Consider the following 23724-nt stretch of genomic DNA (forward strand, 5'->3'; position numbering starts at 1 on the left):
GCCCATGTGGATTACAATCACACCATAAACTTAAACTTTATCCATAGATCAACAGAAAGTTTTCAAAACCAGAAATATTGTCTTGAGTCTTCCTCTGTGGTAGTACCTGCCAAAATACAAAAACACTTTAGCAGACACTTGGAGAGAACTAAGATCTCACACTTGATGAGGGTCAGATGTTGAACCAAATAGTGGTTCTGAAATCTATATGACAATATAGAAATCATTAATGATATAAACATTAAATAGGACAACAGCAGGAAGGCTGTGCAGCCAAATTTAATTGTCTAATTTTTTTGTATTTCAGAGCACATATTTCATAGCATGTCACAGAGGCTGGATAAGATGGATTTCTAAAAGACATGTACTGTATGTGTGAAAATCTCACCTTTTCCTAATGTGCAGTTACGGTAAATATGTAATAAAACCAGGCAGGTTCCTTTTGATGACGTCAGATATCCAGGACTGGTACTGGGACACCCGAGTAAACACAGCAGGTAATTCAGGCAGAGCACAGCCCTTACCCCAGCTAGTGATACCACCCTGAACCCAGACTGAACCCTGCTTCACCACCAAAGGACCTCCAGAATCCCCCTTCAGAAAGAGAGGGAAACTCTTGCTACAATCTTACCATAAACCTGGGAACTTCAAAACATTTTGAAAACATCAATGACCAATCTCTGACATTAGTTGGCATACAGGAAATGGGGAAAATATGGGGTCCACATGAGAAAAGTAATCTATATTGTATAACACATATTGCATGTAAGACACTATGTTTACCTGGCATGGGCCTATGCCTCCTTCTTGAAATCCAGCACATATCATATTTTCAGTAACAAGACCAGGTCCCAGCTGAGCATCACACTGCTGGGAATCAACAACAGGCACCTCTGCCTCTTGCAGCACACTAGAAGGCAAACTGTCTACACATGCACATAGTTTTCATTGCATATATATATTTTTTTTTTCCCACATGTACTTGGGTAGCTAGTTATACAGCATGTACAGCAGAACAGTTTTCATGACTGCAATGTTCTATGCATTTCTATGTGCACATGTATGAGTTTTACCTTCATAGGCAAGTTTTCCCCAGCCTGTGACCCAGGAACTGGTGCCATGAGGATAATTACTCTCTAGACTGGCCAGACACACTGGTCTAATGTAGTCTGTGAAGGTCACAGCTTTTTTCAGACGCAGCAAGGCAATGTCATTGTTGAGGGTGAACCTATTGTAGTTAGGGTGAATAATGACCTTTAAAACATCTACAGAGATCTCATGTGGATCGGAGCTCTCTAGAGTCTTCTTTCCCAAATAGACCTTCAGGCCAAGTGTCCGATAACTGCAGATATAAAAACAAAATGTTCAGTCAGCTCTGTGAGTGATGTCAGTATAGTGTGTTATCTACAAAATTATGTTGGTGAAATTAACCTGGAGAAACAGTGTGCGGCTGTCAGAACCCATTTTTCATTGATGAGGGTTCCTCCACAGAAATGGTTGCCGAAGATTTGCAAACTAGCCTGCCAGGGCCACAGCCCTTCTTCGGCATTCTCTCCCCCCACAATATGGTTATTCAAAGGTGCAAGACCACATACTGTGATAAAGGAGAAATATTTGTAAAAGCTGACATTGAACAATGTGCACTTTAAATTTCCCATCTTTAAGATTTAAAATTAATTTTTACATTTATAATTTAGATTTTAGCAACTTGAGAGCCTACCAGAAAAGAATAAATAGCTTGACATTTTAAGCAACAGAATGAGAAGTACTTACCATCCTGCTGTGAAAGTGAGCCTGCGATGCAAATGAAAATTGAGGAATTAAACTGATATGAGGTTTTTTTTTAAGGATAATTGATACATCAGTTAAAACACATATGGAATGGTAAGATGCAAAATATTACACATTCTGAAAATTATAATGTAATGATACATATATTCATATTATCCTGTTACTGGAAAATACAATGTGATATTATTGTGGGATCTATAAATTATAGGAAAGGGATAAAATGGTGTGTGTATTAGTTCATTGTGGCAGCAGTTGCATGATCGTACATCCCATATTTTTCAGTCATTAAGGATATGTTTGAGCCAGTGATGCAGGACATTCACACACAAAAAGGAAAGCAACCAGCAACTTAAAACTTATATTGCTTTGCTTCAGTGTGTTCAAGTTCCAATTCAAGTTTTTTGTTGTTGTTGTTTTTGGTTTTTTTGCACATGCGCATACTCTGCCAGCTTTGACACTCTGTGGCTTGTAGAATTTTTTGAATACAAAAAAGCACACATAAGTACAGTAGGTTGGTGGGAGCAACACAGGTGAAAATCACCTCATGTTACCTGCCAGTTCAACCCACCCTGCTTCCATATTACTGTTATTACTTGTGTTATAAACTGTTATTCTCCCCTCCATTCTCCCTCAAAAACAATAAGCCATAAAACCACAGCTTGTCATGTTACAGAGAAAGTGTAAAGCATAAACTCCTCTGTCCTGAAACCTTTCCCTTGCTGGGAATCTTAAAATTGCAGCTTTACCACTGACTTTTGCAAAGTGCCAACATTGGAGACCCCTTCCAGAAATGTTAAACATCTTCTGACCAATCATCTCATCTCATTATCTGTAGCCGCTTTATCCTGTTCTACAGGGTCGCAGGCAAGCTGGATCCTATCCCAGCTGACTACGGGCGAAAGGCGGGGTACACCCTGGACAAGTCGCCAGGTCATCACAGGGCTGACACATAGACACAGACAACCATTCACACTCACATTCACACCTACGCTCAATTTAGAGTCACCAGTTAACCTAACCTGCATGTCTTTGGACTGTGGGGGAAACCGGAGCACCCGGAGGAAACCCACACGGACAACATGCAAACTCTGCACAGAAAGGCCCTCGTCGGCCACAGAGCTCAAACCCGGACCTTCTTGCTGTGAGGCGACAGCGCTAACCACTACACCACCGTGCCACCCTCTGACCAATCAGATTTGAGAATTTGATATTTTAAAAAGGGCTGTGGTATTTATATTACAATTTAAAACTGAGTTAGTGTTTTAAAATATAATACTACTATTATTATAATCCATCTCAGTTACTATAATGCTTCAAGTTAATAGTGCTATTACAGGAGTCTTACCTTTTACAAAAAAGAGCAGGGTCACAACCACACACCCCAACTTCAACATATCTGCTCTCAATGTTGTGTCTATGTCTGTGTAGTCATACTTTCTTGCTGGAACTCTTATATTGCCTTCATCTCATTCAGTCTATCATTAGTCATTCCAATCCACCCAATTATTCAATCACTTTGTCTTTCTTCCTTGTCTTTCTTTCACAATGACAAACACAAATTATACTGATCTATTATATGCTCTGAAAATAAGCTTGTTTTGCTGTCATCAGTGCCTTTTTGTCATTACCGTCTGGTATTTCAGAAATGAAAATACAGTGGATATAAAAAGTGTACACACCCCGTTAAAATTATAGGTTTTTCTGATGTAAAAAAAGTGAGACCACAATAAATAATTTCAAAAATTTTCCCACCTTTAATGTGACCTATAACCTGTACAATTCAATTGAAAAACAAACAAATCTGTTAGGAGGAAAAACATGAAAAAAACGTACAATAAACTGGTTGTATAAATGTGCACACCCTTAAACTAATACTTTGTTGAGGCACCTTTTGATTTAATTACAGCATTCAGTCTTTGTCTATCAGCTTGCCACATCTAGACTTGGCAATATTTGCCCACTCTTCCTTGCAAAAGTGTTATAAATCTGTCAGATTGCGAGGGCATCTCTTGTGCACAGCCCTCTTCAGGTCACCCCACAGATTTTCAAATGGATTTAGGTCTGGGCTCTGGCTGGGCCATTCCAAAACTTTAATTTTCTTCTGGTGAAGCCATTCTTTTGTTGATTTTGATGTATGCTTGGGGTCATTGTCGTGCTGAAAGATGAAATTCCTCTTCATCTTCAACTTTCTACCAGACACCTGAAGGTTTTGGGCCAAAATTGACTGGTATTTAGAACTGTTCATAATTCCCTCCAGCTTAACTAAAGCCCCTGTTCCAGGTGAAGATAAACAACTCCAAAAGATTATGCTGCCACCACCATGCTTCACCGTGGGTATGGTGTTCTTTTGGTGATGCACATTGTTGTTTTTGCGCCAAACATACCTTTTGGAATTGTGGCTAAAAAGTTCAACCTTGGTTTCATCAGACCATAACACATTTTCCCACATGCTTTGGGGAGACTTAATGTATTTTTTTTGCAAAATTTAGCCAGGCCTGGATGTGTTTCTTTGTAAGAAAAGAAACTTTCATTGAACCAAAGAAAGACATTAATATTAAAGGTAGACTGCCTTCCAGATTTTTCAAGTGTAGATCATAAAAAGAATGTTCCCAACACCCAATTATTTTTGTTTAGTGAACCAAAAGTGACTGAATTTGAATCACAGACTTCCAAGTTTATTAGGTTTTTGTTTTTTTGTTTTTTAATAAACAGTTAATGAATTTAGGGCCACGTGGCCCTAAATTCTCTGCTATTTTTTCCTGCTTCACCATGACCCAATTCAACATGATACATCATGCATCATATGGTGGGCTTTCCCCGTTTGCGCAGGGCATTGTGGGATACAAATTTGAAACAGGAGAGGAAAATGGAGGACATGAGTGTGTGAATGAAATGTGAAAGACCAACTACAGTAACAGAAAACAAGAAGACGTTATGTTGCGAAGGAAAGGAAATGCAGGACTAAACTAATAAATATCGGCGGTCAGCGAGCACCTCGGTGTGATCAGCTGTTCCTTTTGCAGCAGAATGATGGAACTGTCAGTGCACAGTCAAAGGTAAACCTGTAGATGGCAGTAATGCAACACTGTGGATGCCAGCTGCTGGAAAACCCAAAAGAAGAAGAAGAAGAAGAAGAAGAAGGTAAACCTGTGCATGCACACATATGGCCCTTTTCCACTACCCTTTTTCAGCTCACTTCAGCTCGCTTCAGCTCACTTCAGCCCGACACGGCTCGCGTTTCGACTACCAAAAACCATCACAACTCAGCTCGTTTCAGCCCTGCTTAGCCCCTAAAACTCGCACGGTTTTGGAGTGGGGCTGAAGCGAGCCAAGCCGTGCCGAGTGAGGCTGGGGGCGTGAGCAGACACTCCCCTGTGCACTGATTGGTGAGGAGGAGTGTCCTCACATGCTCACACACGCCCCGTGAGCGCGCTGGGATCTGTAAACACCGCAAACCCGGAAGGAGAAGAATTACGAATTACGAGAATTTCTGAAGCCTTATGCGCCTCGCCTCATCTATACGCTCTTGCCAGTATCTGTCCGCGTTGTCGGTGACAACAAGCCACAGCACCAAGACCAGCAACACTAACGACTCCATGTCCTCCATGTTTATTGTTTACTATTCGGGTCGTGAGACTACCGCTTAAAAGATCACTGATGTCACTGTTTGCGCTGCTTAACGACATCACCTGACGTCCACCCACTTTCGCTAACTCCACCCAATGTGTCCACCCACTTCCAGCCAGCACGGTTCAGCGCGGTTGTAGTCGAAATGCAACTCCAACAGCCCCGCTCAGCTCGACTCAGCACGGCACGGCTCAGCCCGACTCAGCCGCGTTTGTAGTGGAAAAGCGGCAATAGACTTTCTCTGTCTGCTTGACTACACGAAGAGAGCGATTTCATGCACATTATTTGCTTTAATCCCTTCAAATTAAATAACTTCCCATCCACAGAATGGCCTGTTTTTTAGTGAGATATTACAGAAATAAACATATATCCCAATGACCACATTTCAGAGGGAACTAAATTTCACTGATTTTATGAAATTGAAAGGCCGTCTAGCTTTAAGTAATTTAGCCAAAAGAAAACTGACTGCCTGAATATGCAGTTTCCCTACTGATGGAACCATGGAGTGATTATTGGGATGAAGAAATTATGAAAGCTCTAATTCTTCAAACACAGCAACTGACGTTTACCTCAGCTGATGAAACAGAGACTAATGATGATAATGATAATGATAATTATCGCGATAAACAATATTTATGTTGTAAGCTTATAATTCTTTAAACTTTGCGAGCAATGTTCTTTTTCCATAAATGGGCAAATTTATAAACGTAGAAGTAAGTGGTGTCTCTCACTGGAATTAAATCTTTAAATGTGATTTTCTCCTATCCACTCTTGGGGGACCTTAAAATGCTACAACTGTACTTCTGGGTGAGATATATGCAAAAAGTGAAACATACTGTATTTCATTTCAGGAATGTCAGGAGTTTTTAGAGCTGTATAATGTACAGAAGTGTCACAATTTCAGCATGTTTTAACCAGAATTTTCACAAACCACCATATATATTTTATAGTATATTTGATAAACTCTAAAAAATAAATAAAATAAAAAATAAAAATAAATAAAATAACATTTGTATTTTAGCATGAATGAAAACAGCTCCATCCTATTTTTACTGATAACAAATTATCCTCATACAGTCTTATAAAAATCCACATAATGATAGGATTTAAATGTGTATGTCTTTGTGTTGACATATTATTTAGGTTGTAAGTGTTATGACCAAGAGCTGAAAACATTTTCAGCTTTGTGTGGCATCTACAGAGAATCGGAAGTCATCATTCTTGTGCCACCGGTTTGTGGTGACCTTCTTTGGAATGAACAAACAATGCAACTCTGCATTCTGTTTTAATGATTAGGATTTTTTCTGACAAAAGTAATAACCATCATTACCTGGGTTTGCAGTCATTGCTGAATCCTACCCACTTCTTGTAATGAGCAGATTTGTCACAGAATGGTAGAGGGGATAAAAGACAGAATAGAAGCATAATTGTGGCACACATGACAACAAATGACAATTACAAGAATCTGGAACATAAGGTTAATTAAGGTGAAACTCAAACAGAAACAGGATACAGGTGTGGATGATTGTGAATGACTGACAGGTGTGATCTGTTAGGACTGGGACTGTTTTGGCCTCTAGAGGCTGCTGTTATTTCCTTTGTTTGGTCATGTTTGTTTTGGCCTCTAGAGGTCGCCACTTTGTTCTGTGTTTTGTGTTTGTCTTATTGCCAGTTTCCTGCCCCGCCCTGTCCTTAATTAGTTTGTGTATTTATACCCCTGAGTTCAGTCCTCTTGTCACAGAGTCTTTGTGCTATGTTTAGCTCCAGTTTCCTCTGTACCGTGTTCCTTGTCTTTTTGGTTTTGCACTTTGCTTTGCTTTTTGGACCTAGTATTTACTGTGTTTTTGGATCTTCTGAGCGTTGGTATTTTTGCCTTTTCTTTTCTGGTTTTTTGGCTTTTGTTTTGTACTTTGGGTATTTCTTATTTTTCCCTTCATCTTCTGAGCGTTTTGGATTATTTTCATTTGGACTGTAAATATTGTAAATAAACCTTTTGATACTTTTCTACTTCCGCCTCACGCCTCTGCATTTGCGTCATCCCCCTGGTGGCCTAGTGGGGGTTTGCTGGCTTATCACACCAGTGAACCAGGTTTGAATCCCAGCAAAACCCTAACATGATCAGCATGCTGATTCAGTTCATATTATTATTGTTTTAAATTTGTATAGCACTTTTAATAATAGACATTGAAGCTTCTATGTGACACATAAATATATAAATTCTGGCTCTAATTTTTAAACATGCAAACTTTTTTTGTTTGTTTTTTTTTAAAGTTAGGACACTGTAAAATGTAAATTAAAACTAAATGTAATAATTTGCAAATCATGGAAACCTTAAATTTAATTGTGAATAGTACAAAGACAACATATCAAATATTGAAACTGATGCATTTTATTGTTGTTTAAAAAAATATGCTCATTTTGAATTTGATGCCAGCAACCTATTTCAAAAAACTTGTGACAGGGGAATGTTAATTACTATGTTCCATCACCTCTACTTTGAACAACACTTTGTAAATATTTAGTAATTGAGGAGACCAAACGCTGTAGTTTTGAAAGTGAAATGTCTCATTTTTGCCTGATATACAATTTCAGCTGCTCAACAGTTCAAGGTCTCCTTTTCTCATTTTTTGTTTCATAATGTGCCAAATGATTTCAGTGATGAGAATTCCAGACAAAAGTAGGGTAGGATGTCAGCATCTGGGGTGACCACATCCAAACATCCCAGTTTACCAAAGTATTCTTTGCCCGAGAACCCACTAGATCTGCTCCTTTACTGAGTAAAAAGGTACTAACAAAAGGCCTGACTAAACATATGTTTTCAGCCAAGACTTAAACACTGAGATTGTGTCAGAGTCCTGAACACTACTTGGAAGGCTGTTCCATAACCGTGGGGCTTTGTCAGAAAAGACTCTGCCACTTGCTGTAGCCTTCATTATTTGCGGTACCAACAAATAGCCTGCACCTTATGATCCAGGTCATAAAAGACTAGATATTTACTCAGGTACTGTGGCATGAGACCATTCACTGCTTTATTGGTCCATAGTTCTGTCAAATATAATTATAATCAATGTGAAATTTGAGAGCCGATGCATTATGGAAAAGATAAGGGTGATATATTTTCTGGTTCTTGTAAGCACTCTGACTGCTATGTCCTTGAATAACTAGAGCTTGTTTATGTACCTATTAGAACATCCAGACTGTAGGGCATTACATTAATCTAACCTCAAGGAAAAAAAAAACACCATGAACTAGTTTTTCTGCATTGTGTGGTGACATTAGCTGCATGTGGTCCTAGAGCAGGGGTGTCCAAACTGATCCATAAAGGGCCGTGTGGCTGCAGGTTTTCATTCCAGCCATGCAGCAGCACACCTGATTTGGCTTATTCAATCAATTGACACACCCACCCTTTAATCAAGGGTGGGTGTGGCTGCAAGTATTTGACTGTGTGAAGACAGTTCAGTTGATTGAATGAGCCAAGTCAAGTGTGCTGCTGCATGGCTGGAATGAAAACCTGCAGCCACACGGCCCTTTATGGATCAGTTTGGACACCCCTGTCCTAGGGCAAGTACTTATGTCTTGTCAGAATTACACAGAAGGAAGTTAATAAGCATCCAGTGTCTAATGTCAAGTCAAGTTTATTTTTATAGCGCTTTTAACAATAGACATTGTTGCAAAGCAGCTTTACGGAAATCTAAAGACTTTAAACATTAACTAATTTTATCCCCAATGAGCAAGCCTGTGGTGACAGTGGCAAGGAAAAACTCCCTCAGATGACATGAGGGAGAAATTGTTGGGGTTCACCCAGAAAGAGACCCCGAGATTCCTTCGTGAGCCCCCTTGGATCCAGGACGAATGATAGAACGAGAGAAACAGACAAGGGAACACCTGAGTTGTTCACATGCCAGTTTATTCGCACAGTCACTTCGTCAAAGATGAAAGATTACAAACACCTTTTATAACAAATCATAATCTCTCCAAACGGCTATTGTGTCTGTCAAATGTGTGTGTTTGTATGTGACCTCAGAGAGGGGTGTGTGTGTGTGTGTGTTTATGGGAGGGTGTGAGTGAGTGACATCATTTTGATATCTGTGTCTATGTGCTAGGTCAGCAAATCACATCTTAATTTCATATGTATGTGTGTGTGAATGAAACCTTCAATCATAAGCAAAATAATATTTCAGCAATTCAGCAATTTCATTTACGCACGTCAAAGCGCGTGAGATGTTTTTATGACAATGTTTTAAACAAAGACTATGTTTGGTCTAACAAAGAAGTGTTCTTCTCCACTGGACGAAGGTCAAGCTACACAGGAACAGTTTAAAATCACTGCCATAGTATATGCAATAGTCCAAAATAATAAAGGCTCTAAAAAGCTCTAAAATATACTATAAAAAGCTCTAAAATATACTATAAGTAATATATACTATAATATATACTATAAAAATATAATATAAGAGTCTTAACTCTTTGTTCAGCAATAAGGCTACCATTACATCCAACATTAAAGTGTGTGTGGGTCGATCTGACACTAAAACAGACCTTGGTGGGTCCTTCAGACACTTCTCTGTTCAAAATACACATTTCATAAACAAAATGTTCCCAAACAATGTCCAGCCAAGACAGAAGGTCATTTTTAACTGAACCTTAAGTTAACTCTTAATTTTGTCACCATTTTAATAATAATACTTATAAGAATAATAAGAATAATACTTATATAAACCTAACAGAAACCTTGAGAGGAACCAGACTCAAAAGGGAACCCATCCTCATTTGGGTGATAGACAATGTAATTATAAATAACTCACTTCTATAACAGTGTCCTATATAGTCACAAAGGCTAACTATGAAACCAGGAAATTCATGATAGTTTGAACGTGAAGTCTGTTTTGTTGAAGTTATAAACTGTTCATTGATGGAAACTTGAGTGCAAAACTGTTTATGACAACTGCAGTCCTAGAGTTAATAAGTTACCTGTAATCCTCAGCCATAAAAGCATGACTGTAAGTGTCCAGAGCATCTTCTAAGTGAGACTTTCGACTGTCCATGTGGGGCCGTCCTCCACCCGAGCGAAGTGATGAGACTCCAACCAGACATAGGGCATCAGGATGGATCAGGCAGGTCTGAGGAGCAGAAGAGGTTCAGCATCTCGATTTCAGGATCAACATGTAACTTAGAGCAACAGCCAGTGTGTGTGGGGGGGGGGGGTGGAGATAGTACAGGTTGTTAGGTATGCCCAAATGTCACCTGATGAGTAAGAACAGTATACATTTTGCGCTGAGTGCAAGCAGGGACTCCAGCAAAACTAACTATGACAACATAACTAAAAGGGGAGAGCCAGAAGGTAAGACAGGTATGAGGGCATCCCGGGACATAAAGCAGACAGCCACTACACCATCAACAAACTCAAGTGAGCGAGTAAAAGTGGGGGACTGACAGTATCCATACATTCCAGTTTACCAAACACTCTGAGGACCCTCCAGATCTACACCTTTACCTAATAAAACTATTAACAAAAGGCTTGACTAAACATATATTTTCATCCTAGACTTAAACAATGAGACTGTGTCTGATTCCCAAACATTACTTGGAAGGCTGTTCCATAACTGTGGGGCTTTGTAAGAAAAAGCTCTGCCCTGATGTAGCCTTCACTATATGAGGTACCAGCAGATAGGCTGCACCTTTTGATATAAGTAGGTGTGGTGGGTCATAAAGGACCAGAAGTTCACTCAGGTACTGTGATGCGAGACCATTCAGTGCTTTAAAGGTCAATAGTAGTATTTTATAATCAATACGAAATTTGATTGGGAGCCAGTGCAGTGTGGATAAGACAGGGGTGATGTGGTCATATTTTCTAGTTCTGCTAAGGACTCTTGCTGTTGCATTTTGAAGTAACTGGAGTTTGAATAGAATAGAATAGTGTGAGTGGTAAAAGAGAGCAACTGGACTTGCTTGAAGATTCTTGAAGACGTTTCACCTCTCATCCGAAAGGCTTCTTCAGTTCTGTCTGACTAGTAGGGAGTATCAGGTATTTATCCTCTCATGGATAAAAAGCTCATCTAAGGTGTCGTTGAGTCATCCTGTTGGTGTGGGTCACTGGGGGCTGAATGTGAATGGCCTCGAGAGTCATTAGGGTGATCAATGGATTGCCCATTAAGGTGATCAATGGAATGCTGATTCTCTCTGTCCTCCTGAGCCACTGAAAACAGCTGGGTTTCAGCTGGGTATCCATTGATCACCCTAACAACTCTCGAGGCCATTCACATTCAGCCCCCAGTGACCCACACCAACAGGATGACTCAACGACACCTTAGATGAGCTTTTCATCCATGAGAGGATAAATACCTGAGGCTACATCCACACGACAATGGCAATGTGATGTTATTTAAAAAATATCGCGTCCAAATGGGCAACGATTAATAAAATATCAGGTCCATATGGCAACGCAACACTTGCTGAAAATGATGCAATACACATGCCACACCTCTAGGGGCGCTGTAAGACGGTCCCTTCGGAGACACCAGAACAATAGAAGAAGTAAGGATGCATGCGCATAAATTATTATGTGCGAGACGTCATATTAGCCACAAAGTCAGGAAAATCTGTTCGTAAAATTACATTATAATGACCAAATACAATGAAAAGTATTTTTCCAGTCTCACCTGTGAAAGGTAATCCCATGTGATCTCGTTTGGACGGCAAACCTGTTGGTACAGTTAAACGCAGCTAATCTTTATTCTCCGCTTTGACCTATCCAATATGGCGGCAAGGATGACGTATGATTCTACGCGGAAGGCGGCGTCTTTAATGGTCCGGAATAAATTGAATGCTACACGTTGATGGATTAATTTGCTCTTCTACGCCCTTTTTGAGGAATGTATTGTAGGACTTAAACACACATCTGAAGAGGTGAGATCGCTCCTTTTTTTCCCTATTTTTGCTGGCGGGATTGACTCTGCCCTAAGGGCAGAGTCTCTCTCTCTCTCTCTCTCTCTCTCTCTCTCTCACTTTGCACCATTACACAATAAATATTCACAGTGAAAATATTTTGTAAGCGCGTTTCATGAACCAAGTTATAGGATTTGTTGACAACTCGCATCGAGTTCGTTACACTTCTACCCGGCGTGAAGCACTCACAGTCATGTGGTTGTGACGTCATAGTAAACAAATCCGTTCTACTCATCCAGACGACTTCACAACAGCAATGTTGCCAGATCTTTCCACTCTGGAACCTATTCTCAAAAAGATTGCGTTTTGGGCACCCAAAACGCCAGTGCTGTGTGGACGCCAGGCCTAAACGATAAGCAATTGTATCGGAGTCACCTGAATCCGTCACCTGAATCCGTTGCCATGTGGACAGGGCCTGATACTCCCTACTAGTCAGACAGAACTGAAGAAGCCTTTCGGATGAGAGGTGAAACGTCTTCAAGAATCTTCAAGCAAGTCCAGTTGCTCTCTTTTACCACTCACAGTTACTATGACCTGGATGACTGTTAATCTTCACAGACAGAATAGAATAGACTTTGTCATTGCACAATTGTACAACGAAATTGCTGCTCCCACATCCATGAATAAAATAAATAACTCATCTCATCATCTCTCACCGCTTTATCCTTCTACAGGGTCGCAGGCAAGCTGGAGCCTATCCCAGCTGACTACAGGCGAAAGGTGGGGTACACCCTGGACAAGTCGCCAGGTCATCACAGGGCTGACACATAGACACAGACAACCATTCACACTCACACCTATGCTCAATTTAGAGTCACCAGTTAACCTAACCTGCATGTCTTTGGACTGTGGGGGAAACCGGAGCACCCGGAGGAAACCCACGTGGACATGGGGAGAACATGCAAACTCTGCACAGAAAGGCCCTCGCCGTCCATGGGGCTCGAACCCAGGACCTTCTTGCTGTGAGGTGACAGTGCTAACCACTACACCACCGTGCCGCCCCAAAATAAATAAGTTAAAAATAAATTGTAAAAAATATAAGGATATAAAAGATATGGATATAAAAAATGTTTATGTACTTATTGGGACATCCAAACAGTAAGGCATTACAATAATCCAACCTAGAGGTAACAAAAGTATGAACTAGTTTTTCTGTGTCATGTAGTGACATTAAATTTCTTATATTAGCAATATTTCTGAGATGAAAGAAAGCTATCTGGGTAATGTTATTGATATGAGTTTCGAATGAAAGACTGGGGTCAATAATCACCCCGAGGCCTTTTACTGCTGCATGTGAAGAAACAGAAAGGCCATCCAGAGTTACTGTGGAATCAGAAAACTTACTTCTAGCTGCATGTGGTCCGAGTACAAGTACTTCAGTCTTGTCAGAGTTAAGCAGAAGGAAGTTAATAAGCATCCAGTGTCTAATGTCCTTTACACATTCCTCAATTCTATTAAGCTGGTGTCTCTCATCTGGCTTTGTGGAAACATACAACTGTGTGTCATCAGCATAACAATGGAAACTAATAGAATAGAATAGAATAGAATAGAATAGAATAGAATAGAATAGAATAGAATAGAATGCCTTTATTGTCACTATACACATGTACAATGAGATTAAAAGCAACTCCAATCACAGTGCAAACAGCATAAAATGTAAAATATGTAATAAAAAAGAGAAGGAAGGGAAAAAAGGGTGCTATGTACAGTGTTGTGTTCCACATTATGGAGTGGGGTATTGTATTTTATAAGTATTGCACAGAGAGAGTCCAGGTATTGCACATTCTAAGTATTGCACAGGGATAGTCCGGGTATTACACATTATAAGTATTTCACATTATAGTATTGCACAGAGAGAGTCAGAGTATTTCACATTATAAAGTATTGCACATTATAGTATTGCACATGGAGAGTCCGGGTATTGCACATTATAAGTATTGCACAGTGAGAGTTAGACTATAAATTCAGTGCATATTTGAGTTCAGGGTGGTTATGGCTTTTGGAAAGAAGCTGTTTTTGAATCTATCTGTTTTTGTCTTGATGCACCTGTAGTGCCTCCCTGAGGGCAACAGGTCAAACAGGTCAAAGCCAGGGTGGGAGCTGTCCTTGATAATGTTCCTATCTCTGCTGAGGCAGCGTGAGGTGTAAATGTCCATCAGGGAGGGGAGAGGGCAGCCTATGATCTTCTGTGCTGCCTTTACTACTCTCTGGAGCCTCTCCCTGTCTACAGCAGTGCAGCTGCCGTACCATACTGTGATACAGTACATCAGCAGGCTCTCAATGGATGAGCGGTAGAAGGTCAGCAGCAGGTTTGAGTCTAGGTTGTACTTCCTGAGGACTCTCAGGAAGTGTAACCACTGCTGAGCCTTCTTGATGACTGCCTTGATGTTCTCTGTCCAGGAAATGTCGGCGGAGATGAGAATGCCGAGAAACTGAAAGGTGTGGACCCTCTCCACACCAGTGGCGGCTGGTAGTCTTTCAAACAGGGGAGGCTGGTCGGTTACGATATTTCCAGATTTTAAAAGAAAAAAGAAAAAAACATCAATTTTGCCCATACTCTTGCCTCTGATCTGGCTGATTGTTGGCAGGGTCACAAACTCTGAAATAACAGGTTCTTTTGGCCCATTAGCCTACTGTCCAATATACATGATGCTGGTGTTGGGGGGGGTATATTTTAACATTTTATATTTTAAAATTGTGGCATGTTGTTTAAAAGTTGATCATTATTGAAAGCAGCTCTTTGTCAGGAACCTCAGCAGTAACAGCAGAGTGTTCCGGAATAGGCACAAGCACTGACCTTGGGGAGCCAAACATAGAGCTGGGTGCCACACATTTAATTCAATGACACTTTCCCTATATTTTACTTATTTTGACTGAGAAATGTTTTATTGACAATTTTGATAACCCTTCACTTTTAATCCAGGTCTGTAGTGTGAAATGTTCTCGGCTGTGTTTTTGTTTAAAAATGTTTTCCAAATTGTAGCTGTGTTTAATTCATATCCAGAAAAATATATATTCCAATATAATATCTCTCATCTCATTATCTCTAGCCGCTTTATCCTTCTACAGGGTCGCAGGCAAGCTGGAGCCTATCCCAGCTGACTATGGGCGAAAGGCGGGGTACACCCTGGACAAGTCGCCAGGTCATCACAGGGCTGACTCAGCATAAACATTTTAAATAGATTCTATATTTTTGGTCCATCCATGACATATTACTAAAGTAGCCTATTTACTGTTGTTGATGTGGGTCACTTGCTGTTAGCCAATTCACTTTCTCGTACCAGGAGAGCTGAAAGGAACGAGTATTATTCCCTACCTTTTTCACCAAGTCAATTTGAGGCGTTGGTCTACCCTGCTCTTTAATTTTAATTTTTTCCTCGAAAGGAAGACTGGCAAATGGCTTCGCCAAAATTAAATCAGCAATGCTCGGCATCCGTGCGCAGCTTTCTTGCTAGCTGACTAGCCCCCTCAAGTTCAAGTTCAGTCACTCAAATAAATGAAATTTCTGGAACTAAGATAGCAAACTTGACAACACTATATTTACACTTTATTTACAATGAAAATATATGCAAACTAAAAAAGCTGGTAGAAACCGTATGTAATGAATGAAATCGAAATGTAAGCTGATCTCTTACAATACACCACAGCACTTGCGAATCCGCATGGGACTGAACTGAGAGTCACCGCTGCCTGTCTATAGTTGAAACGAGCTGTCAATCAAAGAAAATATCCGGCTGCTTTCACCAATCACCAGTCTCCTCGCGGAAACTGCCATGTCCCTCCTACTGTGAGGCTGGGAGTCCATGGGCGGGCGTTTTCGCAGTATTTGTCCAATAATCGTCTTGCATTTTGAGATTGAAAGCGCATAGCTCCCAAATGCCATTGAAGTCCACTGAGGCTGGGCTGCATCGCGCTGTCACGAGGGGGGAAAACACGCACGCATTAGGCGAACTGGGGAAAGTCATAACGGAATGATTTCGCACTGTAGTGGGTTGAGCACATATATTTCTATGATTCTGGATCTGAAATAGCAATGTTATAAGGTCGGCTATAACATAAGCCTAGCGCAATTCATCCTACACGATGTTCGTCATTTTTAGAGGAGGCTGAGCCTCCCTCGTTGTCTTAGAGCAATCGCCCGTGCTCCACACACTCACCGTTGATATAAAGGGGGGCTAGGTCAGTGCTGTGCTTCCTGAAGTCAACGATGATCTCTTTGGTTTTCTTGGTGTTCAGAGCAAGGTTATTCTCCGAACACCAGGCTGCCAACTTCAGGACCTCCTCTCTGTAGGCTGCCTCGTCTCCCTTCGAGATGAGTCCGACCACAAGGCAAGGCAAGGCAAGGTAAGTTTATTTATATAGCACATTTCATACACAGTGGCAGTTCAATGTGCTTTACAGAAGTAAAAGCAAAACAGTAAACAATAGAGAATAAAATTACATAAAATAAATGGGAAAAATATAATAAGAATTAAACAATAGTAGAAATAAAATAATAAAATGAAGTAGAAGTTCAAATAGGGGGAGAGAAAAAACCCAGCAGAATAAAATAGAATAAAGTTAAGTAAAATTTGAAACATGCAGAAACTGTAAAAGTACAGATTATAAAACATGTAAAGAAGACAATATTAATTATTTAACAGAAAGCATCTGAAAACAGCTTGGTCTTTAACCTAGATTTGAAGCTGCCAACAGCAGGAGCATTTTTAATGTCCTCTGGCAGTTGGTTCCATAGCTGTACTGCATAGTAGCTAAAAGCTGCTTCACCATACTTTGTTTTAACAGCAGGTTTTAATAGTAAATGTTTCTGTTTTGATCTGGTAGATCTGATTGGGTTAGGCCGCTGCAACATATCAGAGAGGGAATTGGGCCCTGTACCATTTAGAGATTTGTACACCAGCAGCAATGCTTTAAAGTCAATTCTGTAGCTTACTGGAAGCCAGTGAAGGGACCTTAGAATTGGAGTAATGTGCTCTGTTCTTTTTGTTCATCTGAGAACCCTCGCCGCTGCATTTTGCACCAGCTGAAGTCCTTTGATGGTCTTTTTTGGCAGGCCTGTGAAAAGGCCATTGCAGTAATCAACCCTACTAGAGATGAAGGCATGTATAAGTTTTTCCAGATCATTTTTTGACATAAGTCCTCTTAGTTTGGAAATGTTTTTTAGGTGATAGAATGCCGTTTTAGTGATTGCTTTCATGTGACTGTCAAAGTTTAGCTCGCTGTCAATGAAAACACCAAGATTTTTAACCATTTCTTTAGTTTTAATCCCTTTTGTGTCAAGAATACTGGTAATCCTGAGTCTTTCATCTTTTTTTCCAAATAGAATTACTTCTGTTTTATCTGAGTTCAGCTGAAGAAAATTTTGTGACATCCAGTTGTTGATTTGATCGATACACTGGTAGAGACATTCAAGGGGGGTATAATCATTAGGTGATAAAGCAAAATAAATTTGGGTGTCATCTGCATAGCAGTGATACAAAATTGAATTGTTATTGACAATTTGCCCAAGTGGGAGCATATAAAGGTTGAAAAGTAATGGTCCAAGAATCGACCCCTGAGGGACACCACAGGTCAAGGACATTGACGTTGAGGAACAATTTCCCATGGTAACAAAGAAGCTTCTATCTTTTAAGTATGAATTTAACCAATTGATAACTTTACCAGTCAATCCAACCCAGTGTTCAAGTCGATATAGCAGTATGTTGTGATCAACAGTATCAAAAGCTGCACTGAGGTTCAGTAATACCAGGACCGATGTTTTGCCTGCATCAGTATTAAGACGTATGTCATGTATAACTTTAATCAGCGCTGTTTTAGTGCTATGATTGGCACAAAATCCTGACTGAAAATTATCAAAACGGCTGTTTGATATCAAGAAGGCAGTTAATTTATTGAAGACAATTTTTTCAAGGATTTTCCCGATGAATGGTAAATTTGATATTGGCCTGTAGTTATTTAATACTGAAGGATCCAGATTATTTTTTTTAAGTAGTGGCTTTACAACGGCTTTTTTCAGGGACACAGGAACAACGCCAGTCTCTAGGGATGTATTTATGATCTGAAGCACATTTGTAATTATAAGATGAAAAACAGACTTAAAAAAGTTGGTGGGCAGAATGTCCAATTCAGATGTTGAGGAACTGAAATTTTGTACAGTTTTTTCAAGAGTCTCATAATCAATTAAACAAAATTCTGACATTGTGTTGAAGTTATCTATTTGTGTCATTGGTGATTGCAGTTTTTCAATTTTTTGCAGCTGAGATATATTATGAGCAATATTCTGCTGTTTTTTTATCAATTTTACCTTTGAAGAAGGATGCAAACTCATTGCATTTATTAACTGAGAGAAGTTCAGGTGCTAATTGTGGTGGGGGATTAGTTAGCTTCTCTACTGTTGAAAATAGCACACGGGCATTGTTCATATTCCTGTTTATGATATTGGAGAAGAAAGACTGTCTTGCTTTACGAATTTCATAATTATAATTACAAAGCATCTCTTTATGGATTTGATAATGGATGTGAAGTTTAGATTTGCGCCATTTTCTTTCAGTCTTTCTACATTCTCTCTTTAGCAGTTTAACAGCTGGGTACTGCTTCCATGGTACTTTCTGCTTATCATTGACTCTTGATTTTGAATGGAGCAATATCATCCATAATTTGGGTCATATTTAAATTAAAAATTTCCAGTAAATCATCTACAGAGTCTGACATTTTGGTTGAGTTCTGAGAGAGAGCTTGCTCAAAGAGAGCACATGTGTTGTCTTTTATGACTCTCCTACCCATAGTCGTTGAGCTGTTCTGAATGTGAGGAGACATAGAAACATCAGAGAAAACACAAAAATGATCAGATAAGGCCAGGTCAACAACAGTAGTAGAAACAGTAAGACTCTTTGTGATGACGAGGTCAAGGGTATGACCACGAGAGTGGGTCGGCCCCTGTACATGTTGTACTAGGTTGAAGTTGTCAATAAGTGCAAGTAGTTCTTTGGCATAAGTGTTTTCAGTGTTATCTACATGCAAGTTAAAATCTCCAGATATAATAAGACAATCAAACTCTAAGCAAATGACTGACAACAGTTCACCAAACTCTTCAAGAAAGACTTTGGCTGAATGTCTCAGAGGCCTATAAATAGTTAATAATAATATGTTAGGAGAGCATGTAACAAGTGCACATAAGTATTCAAAGGATGTAAAATCACCAAGTGAGGACTGTTTACATTGAAAAAAGACTTTGAATATATTTGTGATCCCTCCACCTTTCCCTTGTCGGGTAACATTCAAAAAATTAAAATTTGGGGGAGCTGCTTCAATAAGGGTGGTAGCACTATTTGCTTGATCCAGCCAAGTTTCAGTTAGAAGCAAAAAATCAAGATTGTGTTTGCAGATAAGATCATTAATTAAAAATGACTTGTTTAAAAGTGATCTAACGTTCAGAAGAGCTAGCTTTACAGAAAGTCTAGAAGTAATATCTGCTTGTGCACTCTGATATTGTTTTAAAACAGGAAGGAGATTAGATTGGTTTACCCCCTGGGTTAAATGTGCTCTATGTTTTCTATTTCTTATCAACACAGGAATAGAGAATGGCATAGGCATATTGGGTCCCAGCTGGTTTTCAAAACTACACCCATTTGCAGGGACCCAGAGTACATCAAACAAGACTTTCTAAATGTTCCATTTGGTTTGAGGGTGAAAGGATTGGAGATGACATGTATGTTTTAGATGGTGAGCCTCCTGAAAGTCCTGGGTGAACACAGTTTTGATGAACTGGGTACACTGCTTGCCGTGACAGATTTGGGCTGGGAAAAGAGAGTGTAGCCATTGGGAGCAATCTCTGCATACTATTTGGGAAATCCATGCGTGTGGAAGATGAAGATGACGTAGTGAAGTCAGAAGAGCGAGAAATTGGTGAGTTCTTTGTATGGCAGTTTGTCTCTGATTTTTGGCAGTCCGTCTTTGAATCTTGGCAGTCTGGCAGATCAGATGTCTGTGTGTCCTTGATGACGACTTGCAAAGATGATTGTTTTGTCTTTGCGGAGGTATTGTTTTTTGTAACTATGTCCGTCTGCGACATCTTATCAACTGTTTTCCTCAATGCTGGCTGAGAAAAGATTGCAAGTCTGTAATGGTCTACTAAGACTTTGGCTCCAATCCAGCTGAGTTCAGTGCTATTTGGCTTGAAGAATTCTCTGCGATTCCAGAAAAGGTTAAAATTGTCTATGAAGTTCATACCAAATGAAAAACAAGTTTTTCCAAGCCAGGTGTTAAGACTGAAGAGTCGAGAAAATGCAAAACTTCCTCTCACTGGAAGTGGGCCACTAATAAAAGATTGTATTCCAGTCTTACAGAGATCAGAAAAAAGTTTTCTGAAATCATCTTGGACAAACAGCTGTTCTCTGAAAACATAATTTGCTCCCACATGCACAACAATACGTTTGATAGTTTTATGCTCGGACGTGAGTTTCAAAATGCTGTCTTTGGTGTCAGAGATGGATGCATTTGGAAGGCAGCAAATAATCATCCCATGACCTTTTAAATGTTTTACAGTGGAATCACCAAGAACAAGGGTTGTGGGATCAGGTGGTGTAATGAGCTGCTTTTTGTCTCTTCCCACAGCTCTTCGATCTTGGTGCAATCTCTTTTTACGATGTGTTTGTCATCAGCAAACTTGACGATGAGGTTGTTGTTGTGGGTTGAACTGCAGTCGTGGGTGTAGAGGCAGTACAGGAGGGGGCTCAGCACACAGCCCTGTGGAGAGCCGGTGCTCAACGTGTGGGTGGAGGAGAAGTGGGGGCCAAGTCTCACAGTCTGGGGCCGGTTGATGAGAAAGTCCTTTATCTAGGCACATGTGAGATGGGGGAGGCCGAGAGTGTCCAGTTTTCTGATAAGGATTCCGGGATTATTGTGTTAAAAGCTGAACTGTAATCCACAAAGAGCATCCGGACGTAGCTCTGGCACTGCTCCAGGTGGTACAGCACAGAGTGGAGAGCTACGGCAATGACATCCTCTGTGGATCTGTTCACACGATATGCGAACTGGTGGGGGTCGAAGTCTGGGGGGAGGTAGTCCTTGATGTGCTGAAGAACTAGTCTCTCGAAGCACTTCATGATCACTGGGGTGAGGGCCAGAGGACGGTAATCATTCAGGCTGGTGACAGGAGACTTCTTCGGCACTGGGATTATTGTTGCTGATTTTAGGTAGGGCAGGATGACTGCCTGAGCCAGGGAGAGGTTAAAGATCCTGGTGAAGGTGAGGGCAAGCTGATGGATGCATGCTCCGAGCACCTTGCCAGGTACTCCATCTGGGCCGGTAGCTTTCTTGGGGTTCACTGCCAAGAGTATCTGTCTGACATCATGCTCCTGTACAGTGAATGGAGTGGTGCAGGAATCAGGTGGGGGCAGGGCTGGAGCAGATGAGTGCTGCTGGGATGTTTCAAAGCGAGTAAAGAAGCAATTTAGCTCCATTTGGGGCCTCGTCCATTTTTGCACCCTTTTGACCTTTTTTTAATAATTTTTGTACTGAGAGAAGTGGGTTGTAAGTTTGCGACTTTTGGTGAGCACTTTTGTTCGGCTGTGAGTGATTTCTGCTGTACTGTGAATAGGAAGCTGCTGGGTGGATACAGAGTCCACCACTTTTTTATTTTAGTTATTTGTTTTTGGTGGTAGCCCTTAGTTGGCCTGCTTCAGGGGCGTGGCATCATTCACCCCTTGAGTTTGCGGTTAAACTACGCCTTTTAGGGGAACCACTGAAGACTAGTGGTAAGGTTTAGTTCAGGTTAGGTTTTTTTTTACAGGCAAGTTTTTAGGTTGCAGTACAGTGCAAATTATTCCGGTCATGTGCTCTGTCGCTTTGGTGTTTTGCGTGGGTTTTTTCCCATGCTATTGGTGGTTAGGGGTTCTGGTTAGACTTCGGTGCTGCTTTAGTGGGTGTTTTGCCCTTTTGGTCTGTCTAGCCTTGTGTCCTCCTGTTGGTTGAGTGGTGGACCACCCTTTTGTGTGTGGGGAGAGAGCTTTTGTGGGGAATTTTAGTGACTACTTTGTTTGCAGGTTTTTTTTGTGTGTCGCACATTGCAGCAGGTGCGATTTTGTGGGGGGTTTTTTGTTTTGTTTTTTTGTGTGTGTGTACCTTTTGGAATTGACACCATGACGTCTGCGGCACAAGGTTTTGCCGATAATCCGACGTTAGAGGCTTTTCATAGTCTCACGAAAGATCAATTGATTGAAGTGGCTGGGTTATTTGACATTCAACTCAGCGCTTCTGAGAAGCGGTTGAAGACCTCAATTAAGAGTGTAGTCCATCCCTTTTTGATTGAGAAAGGAATCTTGCCTAACGTTGATCTAACAGAGACAATTCGGTTGAAAGAGCTTTCCATTAGAGAGAAGGAATTAGATAATCGGCGGGAGGAGTTAAAATTAAGACAAACTGAAAATCAGTTGCAGCTAAAAGCACTAGAAAACGAGGCTGCTCAGGGAGGTGTTGATTTGGCATCAGTGTCGTTTGATGTCACGAGACACATCAAATTGGTACCTCCCTTTGCAGAAAAGGACGTGGATAATTTTTTTCCGCACTTTGAGAAGGTTGCTCACACCTTGAATTGGCCGAAGGAAGTGTGGCCTCTGTTAGTTCAATCTGTATTGACAGGACATGCCCAGCAAATATTTGTTTCGTTGTCTCACCGGGAAAGTGTAGATTACGATGTGGTTAAAGCCGCAATTCTGCGGGGTTACCAGTTAGTACCTGAAGCTTACAGGCAGCGCTTCTGGTGCTCAAAAAAGGTAGACAGTCAGACCTATACGGAATTCGCTCGTGAGAAAGAGATACTGTTCGATCGTTGGTGCACAGCTAGTGAGGTGCACAGTAAAGCGCAACTGCGCGAACTGGTGCTGATTGAGGAGTTTAAGAATTGCCTCCCTCCTTCTGTTGCCACCTTTCTCCATGAACGTCAGGTAAATACATTACATCAAGCCGCGGTTCTGGCTGACGAGTATGCACTGACACATCGCGTGACTTTTAAGAACAAACATCGTCCTGACTCGCCTAAAACTTTGCCTGGTGGTGAACAAACCTGTCATTATTGTAAGAGGCCCGGTCATTTGGTGGCTGACTGTGCAGTGTTAAAGAAGAAGCACGGAAAGTTGGACACCAAGAGTGTGGGGTTAATTAAAGCTTGTCCGTCCTCTGTTTTGCAAGCTGTGTCTGGGTTGAAAACTGGCTATGAACCCTTTCTAAGTGATAGCTATGTGTGTCTGGCTGGCGATCAAAATCGTGTGCCAGTGCGTATCTTGCATGATACTGGAGCTGCACTGTCGTTTAGGGGGAATCTTGCCTTTGTCTGAAAATATGAAGACGGGGACTAGTGTCCTT

At 40.7% G+C, this 23724-nt stretch overlaps 1 protein-coding gene across 1 annotated transcript; it reads right to left on the minus strand.

Annotated features, from left to right (window-relative positions):
- Window positions 1-405: 405 nt before the first annotated feature.
- On the minus strand, window positions 406-3185 carry LOC132884667 (serine protease 27-like). Its single transcript, XM_060918504.1, has 6 exons — window positions 3137-3185; window positions 1774-1794; window positions 1432-1594; window positions 1074-1342; window positions 784-926; window positions 406-594 (listed from the first exon to the last, which is right to left on the minus strand). Exons 1-6 carry the CDS (start codon window positions 3183-3185, stop codon window positions 406-408), a joined length of 834 nt encoding a protein of 277 aa, XP_060774487.1.
- Between the last annotated feature and the right edge of the window lie 20539 nt (window positions 3186-23724).

Source organism: Neoarius graeffei, chromosome 4 (genome assembly GCF_027579695.1).
Source record: "Neoarius graeffei isolate fNeoGra1 chromosome 4, fNeoGra1.pri, whole genome shotgun sequence".
Classification (NCBI taxonomy): Eukaryota; Metazoa; Chordata; class Actinopteri; order Siluriformes; family Ariidae; genus Neoarius; species Neoarius graeffei.

Bases quoted from the DNA above. Each gene is read 5' to 3' on its own strand.
- LOC132884667 (XM_060918504.1), bottom strand. From the start codon at position 3,185: ATGTTGAAGTTGGGGTGTGTGGTTGTGACCCTGCTCTTTTTTGTAAAA. The intron at 1,795-3,136 runs GTAAGACTCCTG...TTTGCATCGCAG, and splicing joins CCTGCTCTTTTTTGTAAAAG to GCTCACTTTCACAGCAGGAT. The intron at 1,595-1,773 runs GTAAGTACTTCT...CCTTTATCACAG, and splicing joins CTCACTTTCACAGCAGGATG to TATGTGGTCTTGCACCTTTG.